The 13,110-nt window shown below is 35.6% G+C and overlaps 1 protein-coding gene across 1 annotated transcript in view; it reads right to left on the bottom strand.

The window, feature by feature from the left end:
* Positions 1–2,152: 2,152 nt before the first annotated feature.
* LOC137624246 (uncharacterized) overlaps positions 2,153–13,110 on the bottom strand; it is a 128,131-nt gene continuing 117,173 nt past the window's right edge. The window contains exons 11-13 of the mRNA XM_068354758.1: positions 11,029–11,163; positions 6,511–6,662; positions 2,153–2,256 (exon numbers count right to left, since the gene is read on the bottom strand). Coding sequence (XP_068210859.1) covers positions 2,176–2,256; positions 6,511–6,662; positions 11,029–11,163 — 368 coding nt within the window. The 3' untranslated portion in view covers positions 2,153–2,175. The remainder of the gene's footprint in view (positions 2,257–6,510; positions 6,663–11,028; positions 11,164–13,110) is intronic.

The raw sequence follows: 13,110 nt of genomic DNA, 5'->3' as shown, positions 1-13,110 counted from the left end.
CGTCTGCGGGTGGGAGTGACGGTCTCGGTAAGACACGCCCGCAACCACCGAGGATACTTCTGTGCGCCGATCAAGGCCTGCTGAACCCTTTTGCCCTTCGACATTGCTTCTCCCCTGGGCTTGGGAGCTTGCAAGAGGTCCCGGACTGGGAGGACGACTGGCGCGCACAGAATTACCCTCACGCACAACACTGACACACTTTGCGCTAATCACTTATCACTTAGATTTTCTGTTTGCACTTATTTCACTGAACTCGAAACTTTAAGTGGTTTGTACCTGAAACACGCAATTCTATCCTTTCTCAAAAGTTAGTAATTGCGAAAACAGAATTACAATGTAACAGAAAAATCTAATGAAAGATAAATAATTCAGTGGGTGGAAAGAGACTAAACACTAGATCACTCTAGAAACGTTTACCTTCTTCCCCTAAAGAGACTAGGGAGAAGAGCAAAAACGATAACAACGTTACTCGCTTGAATGAAACGTTTATCCTCCTCTTTCTCCCTCCGTCTCTGTCTCTCTCTCTCTCTCTCTCTCTTGACTTAGAACCTGAGAGAAGAGCCCAATCATATATATCGTTAAAACATATTATTGTTAAAGGAAAAAACTGAAATATTTCCCAAAATGAAAAGTTCCTTTATTAGGATTAAAACCATTAAGTTAAGAAAGAATGAACAAAACGCTAGACACGGTTACTCTTACTGCAACGTGAAACCGTGAAAATTCTTTCTCTATCGTAACGATAGAGCGCAAGTTGAACGTTCTGAACGTCAACAACTGCAGAGACAAAACAAAACGTTAGTTCAACTTTGAAAACAGTACGAGACTATCAAAGAAATTCTTTCAAAGACATTAAAATAGCATAATATGTTAACAGGTAAAACCGAAATGACGGGCTCAAAGTTAATTAACTTCGGTACCAAGAAAAGACCGCCTACTATTAGGAAGGTCGAATATAAACAAATATAAAAATTAATTTTAATAAGTTTATAATAAAAGGAAGTTAATCGAAGAGGCCTATAAGAGGCGGAGAGATATAAAATAAATCTATAACTTTTGTTAAGCAAAATTAAGAAAGAGAGTCTATACTCTCTTAGACACCAACACTTCCGTCTAAGGGAAGGGTCGGCCATTTAAAGGTGAAAGAGAGTTCATACTCTCTTCGTCACCATAATTAATCAAATTAATTCCAAAAGCTAACTAAGCTAATATAGAAGTTTCCAGTATAGCGAATAGCTGCAAATTTTAGAGAAATACTTCACCAAACCGTGAACAATACTCCAAAATCATAAGCGTATCCAAGAACGTCTTGCCGGAAGCACGACAGAGGAAAAAGTGAGGTGGCGTCAACAACAAGTACTGTAGTACCTGGCCACAGGTGGCGCTTGTGAGTACACCCCCTTCTAGTATAGTGATAGCTGGCGTATCCCTCCCGTAGAATTCTGTCGGGCAACGGAGTTGACAGCTACATGATTATCGGGTAAGTTTAATATTGAAAATTCTGAATTACTGTATTCATATTTTTCCTAAATACAAAACCATGTCCTTTAAATAGGAGTAAGCAACAGACTTCTTTCTACTCCTAATGTAACGTTACAAGTGAACCTCTGGCAAGTCCTTACATTCCGAGCAGGTTGAGGATTAGCAGTACTGCTGGCCTTGCATGAAGCACAACTAATGAAACTGTCACATTATTGATTGTTTCGGACAAAGCACTTTCTCATTATTTGTGGATGCTCCATCACAGTTAAAATGCACACACAAAGATCCAATGGAAAAAAAAAAAAAAAAGAAAGTTGGGAGAAACACAAAGGTCAGCTTGGGTCGCGGGAGTGACTTGACTGGTTGAGGCCACCATGGCTGGGACAAGAATGACGAATTCTGTTGTTTACTCCTTTGATTTTCTGATAAATCAATTTCATGTAGAGGCACTAGTAATAGTTTAGTGAAATTCTAAGAATTTCAATAGGAGTAGAAGATGATGATCCTTTTTTATATCAATGTACAGTAATGTAACAAATTAAATTTGTCTTTGCAACTCGCACTTTCTTCTGAATAATAAAAAATGTACAAATAAAAAACTGAAAAAGAAAAATGAAGATGCACCTAAAGAATCAGGGCATAATACCTCAAGGCAAATCAAAATCATAAAACTTTTCTAAATGTTCTTCCTAATTACCGTCCAAAATTTTCTAATTCGTTCTTCCAGGTAGGTAAATACCTCTTAGTTGCGTATCCTACCACTTTTTCCATTTTCTGAAAATAAGAAAAGATTTTATTATTAAGTTATTAATATAGAAGATCCATTCCCCAACCTTACTCTTCAGTCCACTCACGACTGCAGTTACCCAAGGATGTCTCCTCAGCTGAATGTTTTGTGACAAAAAATATAGCATTATAAACTAACATCGCCTCCATAAAATGACAATAAAAAACCAGAGAATAGAATATTTATAGTATCCAGCAATTGCTATTATGTCTTAACATATGGGATATTTAAGAGCCTTATAACTCAGACTTGATGGATTGTACAATTTGGCTTGGGTGTCAAACTGTATATCTAGAAGAGCTGGTTGGATTAACTGGAAAAGCTAATATTAAAATTATTCTATATAACTATTTATCTAGGGGTCTTGTATGACAGCCCTGACACTTGTATCTACATAAAATACAAACTTTTGTCTCCTAAGAGAAACGGAGAAATCAACTTTTGAAAAAAGTGATGATAATCAGTGAAGGAGAAATTTTTTAATTTTTCAAAAGAAACATATATGTATTAGATGATAATGGCATAACAAAAGGATTAATACAGATCTTAACAGGTATAGATGGTACCAGGGCCCTTGAAAAGGAGTACATGGAAAGGCTCCTGGTTTATCAGGAATAAAAAAGGATTTGATAAAAAACACAGGAGAGCTGGTCATACATTAACTCCCCAGAATACCGCGAAAGAGGACCTGTCAATGTTAGGGTCAGAAGACTGGGAAAAAAGGCAATTTTAATAATAAAATTTCTTATTTCTAATTTCACTAAAAATCTCCTTCTCTCCTTGATATTAGCTGCTCCTTATTTCTTAAGCCAACCAATAAAGCCTTTTGAATTCTAGCCTTTATTTATGATTGTGTAAGAGCTATTTTAGTCTGTTTTTTATGTTTCCATAAAGAATAACACCACTCTATCTAGCCAGTGGCAAAATTGCCTACCCGAGGCATTACTCAAACACCCCCGGGCACCCCCAGCTTTGAGAAGTAGGGATCCTCACATCTCACCCCACCACCAACTGAAAAACTTGCGATTTTAGTCTTTATTCATGATTATGTAAGGTCTATTTTAGTGTATTTCTATGTTGGCATACGTTTGAAAATCACACAGAAAGTACCACATAGCTCTTCTGACTCCCACTAGTCCCACCCACATCATCACCAAAACATTTTACCAGCAATGCAAGTTGTTGACACACAACAAGATTTGTCTTTTTCGTATTCTATTCCTTTTTTTCTCAACTATCATTTCTACAAAATAATATAATCTTCATGTCATATATTTCATATTATTAGTGTTCATTGTTTTCACGAGTAAATGTTAGCCTACTGTACTGTCATTTTTGCCATTCTACACTGTATGTCATGTTCTTACATAAGCACTCTATTTCCTAGCCTGTGAAATACTGAAAACTAATTATCTAGTTCATAGTGACAGTCACATGCAAGATAGAATGACAGAAGAACAAACAAAGTGTATGTATAAAGAACTAAATTTATATTTCTCTCTCTCTCTTCTGTATCAAAGGAAACACGGATACTTTCATTACTTTTCTGTATAACGTTAAGTCCATTATTACTGGCTTTTAGTTTTTATTTTTCAACGGATATTTATCGCGGAATCATCACGGAATAATAGTCTCTTCAATTAATATATATTTTTTTTTTTACACAAAATGACTGTTACCATAACTTATAATTATATATTATAGAATACTTTTGTCAAAGGAATCAAATGGATATTTTCATTATATTTCTGTATAATGTATAATCCATTATTACTGACGAGTAGTTTTATATCTTTTGATGGCTACATAACGCAGAATTATTACAGAATAACATAGTCACTTCAATGAATATAAAGTTTTTTCTATTGCACATAAAATCACAGTGCTTTACCATTATTTAGAGTAAATTATAGAAAAATTTCTGAAAAATTATTCTATAATCACTTCACAATGAATGGAAAAAATATTTCAGGTGTTTGGAGTGAAATACAAAAGAAAGTAAACCAAACTTTAGAAAAATTTGTTCTATAATCAGCAGTAAAACAAATAACATAGAAATGTAGGTTATTTTAAAGTGAGCATGTATATAGGATGGTGACAAATCTCATATATATCTTGGGTAGCGGATCCGCTACTTCATAGTGAAAGGATTAAAGAGTTCCAGCATATACCAAACTAGGAAGTGATCAAATGCTAACACTATTTTAAACAAAAATTTCAGCTTTTTTTTCACCTTTCTTTATAGTTTAATACCATGGTGCAGCTGTAAATTTTCCTCTGCAATTTCAGTTTTCCATTTAAAGCAATTTTCATCATTGGCTGATGAAGTGATTATTTGAAGGTAGAGGAACGTCATTATTGTCATCATTCCCGCAAGAATGAACAAACCAAGTCTTCCTTGGATTTTCTCCCTTTAGTGCCTTGAACTTTTAACTTTATACTCAGCCACTGAAACATACTTTGGAATGTCCATTGTAGAGGTATTTACTTGTGTGTAGAATGCTAAAACAATAACTCAATAAACTGTTCATAATTAACTACTTGGAATTAACAGTGAATGTGTCTTGCAACTATTTCAGTACTGCAGAAAAATAAGCTTGTATAAATTGTTTTTAATAAATTCTACTTGATCAAAATAGATATTGTTTGGACCAAACCGTGATGACTAAGAAACTAAAGGGTTAAAAAGACTGAGGCCTCGGTTCTGGGATTCTTACCACTTACCACTAGAATGTTCTATTCCTTTATAAAGGTCATGTGTTTAATGAAAGGAAAGAAAATGGGAAAAATTTTAAATTAAAAAAAAAAAGTCAGTTAAACCGAGCTTCTAGAGAAGCAATGTGAACATCAAGTGAGTCTAGAAATAAGAAATTTTAATATCAAAATTGCTTTTTTTCCCAGTCTTCTGACCCCATCATTGACAGGTCCTCTTTTCACGGTATTCTGGGAAGTTAATGTATGACCAGCTCTCCTGTGTTTTTTATCAAATCCTTTTTTATTCCTGATAAACCAGGAGCCTTTCCATGTACTCCTTTTCAAGGGCCCTGGTACCATCTTCACCTGTTAAGATCTGTATTAATCCTTCTGTTATGCCATCATCATCTAATATATGTTTCTTTTGAAAAATTTGAAAATTTCTCCTTCACTGATTATCATCCCTTTTTTCAAAAACTGATTTCTCCTTTTCTCTTAAGAGACAAAAGTTTGTATTTTATGTAGATACAAGTGTCAGGGCTGTCATACAAGACCCCTAGATAAATAGTTATATAGAATAATTTTAATATTAGCTTTTCCAGTTAATCCAACCAGCTCTTCTAGATATACAGTTTGACACCCAAGCCAAATTGTACAATCCATCAAGTCTGAGTTATAAGGCTCTTAAATATCCCATATGTTAAGACATAATAGCAATTGCTGGATACTATAAATATTCTATTCTCTGGGTTTTGATTGTCATTCTATGGAGGCGATGTTAGTTTATAATGTTATATTTTTTGTCACAGAACATTCAGTTGAGGAGACATCCTTGGGTAACTGCAGTCGTGAGTGGACTGAAGAGTAAGGTTGGGGAATGGATCTTCTATATCAATAATTTGATAATAGTTTTACATAAATGTGAGTCTGGTAATAAAGTACAATACAGTATATAATTAGGATAGGGATTTAGATTTCTAGGAACTTTCAATGACTATCCTACCTCCGTTTTAATGTGAACGCCAGGGGGGGGGGGGGTTCATGAAAATTATGTCATTTTAATAACATTGGTTATTTCTACACTCGCCTAGCATTCATACACATACATGTCAAGAGGCTGTGTAAGTATTTGACTTTGAGACTGAAAGACAATGGGATATGGCTTGCCCATGCAGTGGTAGTGCCATCCACTGCCATATGATACCACTAATACACTAGAAGGGCATGGTTATTACAAAGAAAGAAAATAAATTTTTAAAAATTAATTATCAAAGTTACGGTACTTTTCTATTTGCAAAAATAATAAAAAAAAGACCATTTATTCCACTTCAAAATAAGATCAAAACAGAAAGAATCAATTTAGAGAGCTATAAGCTAAAGTTACTGCTACGCTAATAAGGGATAGGATAAAGCAGTGTTTTAGCCCCATGCAAATTTTAGACCCTCAAGGAACGCTTGAGCAAAGATAACTAAAATTAATATTTCTCCTCATAAAAAGAATCTGTCCCAGCATACAACATGTTAATGTATAAAAAAATAAAGCCTACCTCTTTTAAAAACTGCAACCTTCTTATCTCATCTGGACTTTTAGCCGTTCCATCCTCCAAACTTCTAACCATGACACCTCGAAGGGCATTGGCATAGCAGTTCATTGTGTCTATGGCTAACTTGCATTCTTCCGGTGTTGAGAAAGGTGTATCTGAAATATGGACAAATTAAAATTTGAATAAAATTTCTTAGCACTATACTCACATGATGCTCATATTGTTTCTCCCCCAACAGCCTGGTTTTATCGACACTTAATCTTTTACCTTTCATCAGGTTCAAATTGGTTTTAAGAATTAGTCTGCCTTAATTTTTGTACACCCGTTCACTAAAGCTGGATGAAGATAGTTCAGTACAGAATAGTTTGTTGCCCAGTAAGAGCCGTACAACTGGATGTAGACAAATAAAAGGTGATAGAGGTAGTGTCCCTAATTTGTTTTGTGGGCTGAGGGTCCATAATTGCCGGCTAACCAAAAATGCTCTAACATTCCATCTCAAAATTTAATTACAAATGTCCACAAGGAATTACATCCAAAACTCATCAATACTTGAGAGTGAAGGTACATAATATTAGGACTGCAGATACTTCCCTGATTTTTTGTTGTTATCTTTCTTCGGAGAAGTTTCTCGCAGGAGCTCAATGGCATACCAAATGTGTTTACAAAACATTACCTCTGCAGTGGAGTGCTGTATTTCTAATTACTTTAGTAAACATTCTGCAATAACGTATTTCAATCCATAATTTAAATGGTTTATGAAAGTAATCTAGACCAGGTTTGTTACCTTAACCTTATTGCATAACTTGTATGGTAATTTATCCCTCTCTTTCCTTCAATTGTGCCCGACCTCCAACATTTCATATTTCTGAAGATCATAAACATGTCTGCCCTCCTCCCCACTAACTCACAGTTTCAAGAGGAAGGGTAATGTTGACTTCAAAACTGAAAACTATACTTCCTAATACAGTATGACAACTTGGGCTTCTTACAAATTACTGCTAGAGGGACCTATTCCTTAGTTAAGGGTATGTATTGATTGAAGTGATCCTTTGTTAAGGGCATGTATTGATTGAAGTGAAAGAAAATTGGTAAATTTAAATTTTCAAATATTTTACAGTTAAGTGCCAATTAAACCGGTATTCTTGAGAAGCAATACGCACACCACAGGAGATTCAAAGTAATAAAAATAATGATGGACATCGTATTTGCACAAAAGACTAGAAAAAATACACTGGCAAAGAAATTAATATCATCCATTAATTCAAGTTCAGAAGGGGATCAACAGGAATTAATGAAATAGCCAAAAATGAGAAGCATACAAAGTTATTCAATCTAGAATGAGGAATACCATCCTGAGTGCTTAGAAAGAAACCCTTAATTATATTCAAAGAAATAAAATAATCAACAACATGATGAAAACTAAAAATAAAAGGGGTAAAACTATTATGACTATAAACTACAAAGTGACACCTGAATCTCATAATGTTAACAATTTTAATATAGTAGTAGTAATAATAATAATAATAATAATAATAATAATAATAATAATAATAACTGTAATAATTCTAATACTACCACTAATCCATCTACAATGGAACTTCCCCCCTATTTTTGGGGTAGCAAACATCAAAAGAAATAAAAAAAGGGATTATTTTCTATTGGTCCTTCCTTGTCTGACAAGGGACTCAGCCAAATTTAAAGCTCCATATGCTGACTCGCCTACTGCCACTACCTCAGCAGTCCCTACAATAATTGCTCAGATTACTTAACCTTTTTGCCCCCAAAAGGACGTACCGGTACGTTCTTGCAAAACACTGTTATTTACATGTTTTTGATAACTTTATGAGAAACTTCAGGCATTTTCCAAAAGAATGAGACCAACCTGACCTCTCTATGACAAAAATTAAGGCTGTTAGAGCAATTTAAAGAAAATTTATAGCAAAATGTGCTCGAAATTTAACCTTATGGTGGGGGTAAAAGGGATAATAGCCAACTCATGAGGGACTAAAATCTATCAAGGGCAAATACTGTAAATGAAGACACCACTCACTACAAGAAAAACAAAATGACTGGTGCTGAAATATCTACAGAGCTACATGACAACAATGGGATAAGGAGCAACCAACAGGCATTATCAATGATCACATAACTAGACAACATCACACAGGTGTCCAGGGATGCTTTCAATAATATTTATGAGGACAAACAAACCAAAATAAAGTAGATGAAATTTTTCAAGTATCTTTAAAGTCCTTCCCCAAAACAAACACTTGCTCAATGTTCCTCTGTCAGTAAGATCCTTTGCGACACAATCTGAAAACTAAAATGATATGTCCATCACTGTTAGAGAAGGAACCAAGTTCAATTCTCAATAAATGACTAGTACACCTCACTATCAACAGTACACAATCCATCTGACATCCTTGATGGGATGTTGCCCAGATGGTGCCAAGAATGGTCAGTCATGTACCTAGTTTTACAAGACAGCTAACTACTGTAATATTAAATGAGACTGGAACCACATGTACTACACCAACCACAAAGGCAAAATACCTTGAAAGTTGTAAAACAAAATGACTTCACCAAATATAAACATTCATTGCATTACTTGTCATAGTCAGCGTGGAGATGGAATATAAAACATTATCAGGGAGTATCAAGCTGGTTTTAGGAAGGGAAGGTCAACTACAGACCAGCTTTTTACTATGCGACAGATCATTGAAAATTTCTGGGAACAATTAATATCAAGTACATCTCTTCGTTGATTTTAAACAAGCATATGACAGCATTCACCGACCATCAATGTGGAGCATCATGAGGGAAAAAAGTATACCACATAAATTAATCAGAAAGACTCAAACCTGCTACAGAAATACAAAATGCTCTGTAAGATATGGAAAAAAGCTATCATCACCAATAAATGTAAAGACCGGGTTGAAGCAGGGATGTAGAGTATATTGTCACCCATATTGTTCAATATCATGTTGGAAGAAATAGCAAGATCAATCACAGGAAGACCAGAGGGGATAAAGTATAGGGAAATGATCGTTAACAGCCTAGGGTATGCAGATGATATAGATATATTGACGGAAGATCTGAGGGATACGGAAAGATTAAATCTCTTGAGAGGAACAGCAGAAAGAATAGGGCTAGAAATAAAACAAGAAAACACAAAAGTCATGGAAATAGCTAGAAGACAAGAGATGGATGGAAACGTCAACATCGATGGAATGGAAATTGAAATGGTAGAAGGCTTTAATTATTTGGGGATGAAAATAGCTAGAGATGGAAATATGAAAGCGGAAATAAATGAAAGAATTGGATCTGCGAACAAGTGCCTCTATAGTTTGTTAGCGCTTCTCAAAAGAAGATCAATATCAGAAAAGACAAAATCGAGTGTGTATAATACCGTGTAATAATAAGGCCCTATGGATGTGAAGCATGGTCATTGACAAAAGAACAAGAAAAAAGACTGGAAGTTTTTAAGAACCATAGTGGGATCAGTATACGACCAAGAAAGACAAGAATGGAGGAGGAGACTTAACTGGGGGTTGTGAGAGCGGACAGAACAACCACATATAAGTTGATTTGTTAAGGGAAGAAGAATACAATGGGCAGGGCTTGTTGCAAGAATGGAGGAGCAAAGGAATGCCAAGAAGGATCTTCTTGGCACATGTAGATGAACATAGACCTCCTGGACGACCAAAAAAAAGATTGGAGGAGGTGTTTAGAGGAGGATTTACAAAAGGAGGGTTTGAACCCTAGAGATTGGATGACTGTGGCACAGGACAGAAGAGATTGGAATAATCTATCAAGAGCGGTCATGGGTCAACAAGTGGCCCCAAGACCAGTGGAGTAAGTAAGAGTAAGTAAGATGAAATATCAAACTGTTTGAAGTGAACTGACAATTCTAACTTGATGGTGATCAAAACAGTCGAGCTTGGAATGAACAAACATTGAGCATTCCAGTAGAGATTATTTTAACTAGTCAAACACCACAAATAAGGTTATTTCTAATTCATGACTTGTTCTATTACAACAACATCAGTAAACAACAGCTTTTGTAAAACAAAGGATGAATCTTTGCATGGAAACCATGACATATAAGTTAATAAATATTCCAATAAATGTCTGAGGTTTTCCATCCTTTCATATCCCCATGCATATGTAAGTAGTAGGATGATGAATTGGTAGGATGGCTAGAAATAACAGAAAATGCTAAAAGAATATCTACAACAATAGGAATTCAAAGCGAAAGTGAAGGATCCACAAGTGTTAAGATTTTACATTTAACCCCTAAACAGAAAATGCGGACTATTGGATTTATGAACTTGGGTCAAATGGCCTCACAAGAAGCAACCCGTGAAGTGCACTCACTGAGAGCACTTAACCACCCTCACAGGACAATGCTGACATGATACATCCCATTAACAAAAAAGAAAATCTTCAAGAAAAGTAATAAGTAACAAGCAAAATGAAGACTGTTGTCATATACTGTACTAAACACAAGAGAAAACTTACCAGCGCATGTTTTGTTATAGTCATTCAAATGCATCATCATCATCTCCAAATTCAACTTGGTTTGTACAGTGGCATCACACATCTCCTTTTTAATTGCAGTTATGGGAACTGCCATACGAATAGAATGTATGTCATCTGCAACAGAAGATAAATTATACACAATTTTCTTTGCAATGTTACAATTTATAATGAAATAAACATTATAGCAATAAATTTTTGCTGAAAGCACTAACCCTACAAGGAGTCAAGATGTTTTATAAAATCATATTTCTTTCGTTATGCTTAATATGTGGCAGTATCAGTATTTGTACAGATTCCTATAAAATTATAAAAAAAAACTATTTCCAACTAAATACTCATCACCACAACTGAAACTTAACCATTCTGAGAGAGAGAGAGAGAGAGAAGAGAGAGAGAGAGAAGAAGAGAGAGAGAGAGAGAGAGAGAGAGAGAGAAGAGAGAGATGAGAGAGAGAGAGAGAGAGAGAGAGAGGAGAGAAGAGAGAGAGAGAGAAGAGAGAGAGAGAGAGACGAGAAGAGAGAGAGAGAGAGGAGAGAGAGAGAGAGAGAGAGGAGAGAGAGAGGAGAGAGTATTCATAAAACCAATAATAATTAATTTAAAACGAACTTTATGAAAATTATGATATCATTTAACATATTAGTACTGATGTAATATTCATCATGAAGATTTTTTGAATGAGTTAAGAAAATTATATAAACAATACTTGTTATTCGTATGTGCTCATAATCACAACGATGATTTAAAGAAAAGCAAAACAACTAATGTGTGATTCATTGTTCAAAAACAGCTGGTTTTTTTTAATCAGTTGTTATTGTGGCTGTATGCGTTTACGCAATGATAACGTTACCAACGATACTTTTATCGTTATCTTTTAATTTTCTAACACATTGAAGTAAAAGATGGCATAAATATTATTACCAGGTTACTGAACTGTAGATGTACTATGTAAGAGACGACGCATAAGGAGTTGCGCCATGCTTCAATAAAACAGCGTAGAACTTCATACGAAAATGATTAGTGATCGTTGTATATAATATGGACTCTTAGTTAATCTTACATACATACATATACCAAGGCACTTCCCCCAATTTTGGGGGGTAGCCGACATCAACAAAGAAACAAAAACAAAAAGGGGACCTCTACTCTCTACGTTCCTCCCAGCCTAACAAGGGACTCAACCGAGTTCAGCTGGTACTGTTAGGGTGTCACAGCCCACCCTCCCACATTATCCACCACAGATGAAGCTTCATAATGCTGAATCCCCTACTGCTGCTACCTCCGCGGTCATCTAAGGCATCGCAGGCAGCAGCAATGGCTACCGGAACTGCGTCACAATCGCTCGCCATTCATTCGTATTTTTAGCACGCTCTCTTGCCTCGCTCACATCTATCCTCCTATCACCCAGAGCTTCCTTCACTCTATCCATCACCCAAACCTTGCCTTCCTCTCGTACTTCTCCCATCAACTCATGCATTCATCACCTTCTTTAGCAGACAGCCATTTTCCATTCTCTCAACATGGCCAAACCACCTCAACACATTCATATCCACTCTAGCTGCTAACTCATTTCTAACCAACCGTTCTCACCCTCACTACTTCGTTCCTAACCCTATCTACTCGAGATACACCAGCCATACTCCTTAGACACTTCATCTCAAACACATTCAATGTCTGTCTCTCCTTCACTTTCATTCCAAACAACTCCGATCCATACATCACAGTTGGTATTACAGTTATATTACAGTATTAATAGATAGGAACAACAGTGTTTTGTATACAAAAGAGCGAAGGGTATGATTTACTGTAGTACAATACAGTACTATAGCCTTAACGTGTCCAGTGTCCAGTACGTAGTGTATATGTGTGCCCATGTACTATACACTGTAAATTTGATTACAACTGTGGTAGAAATTAAATAAAAACAATATTAGGCAGTACTTAGTGTGTTAATCACCCGCTCAGGCACTCGCTTGTAGGCAAGGGGCCAGGTAACTTGTTAGGTTAGGAGGTATTCCACCCTAAGGCAACAGGCCTTCGCAAGTTTTCATTTTTGCACCTGTC

The sequence above is a fragment of the Palaemon carinicauda genome, chromosome 31 (assembly GCF_036898095.1).
Source record: "Palaemon carinicauda isolate YSFRI2023 chromosome 31, ASM3689809v2, whole genome shotgun sequence".
Taxonomy (NCBI): domain Eukaryota; kingdom Metazoa; phylum Arthropoda; class Malacostraca; order Decapoda; family Palaemonidae; genus Palaemon; species Palaemon carinicauda.
Note: the sequence above shows the minus strand (reverse complement) of the source record. Positions and strands in the feature narration are given on the sequence as shown.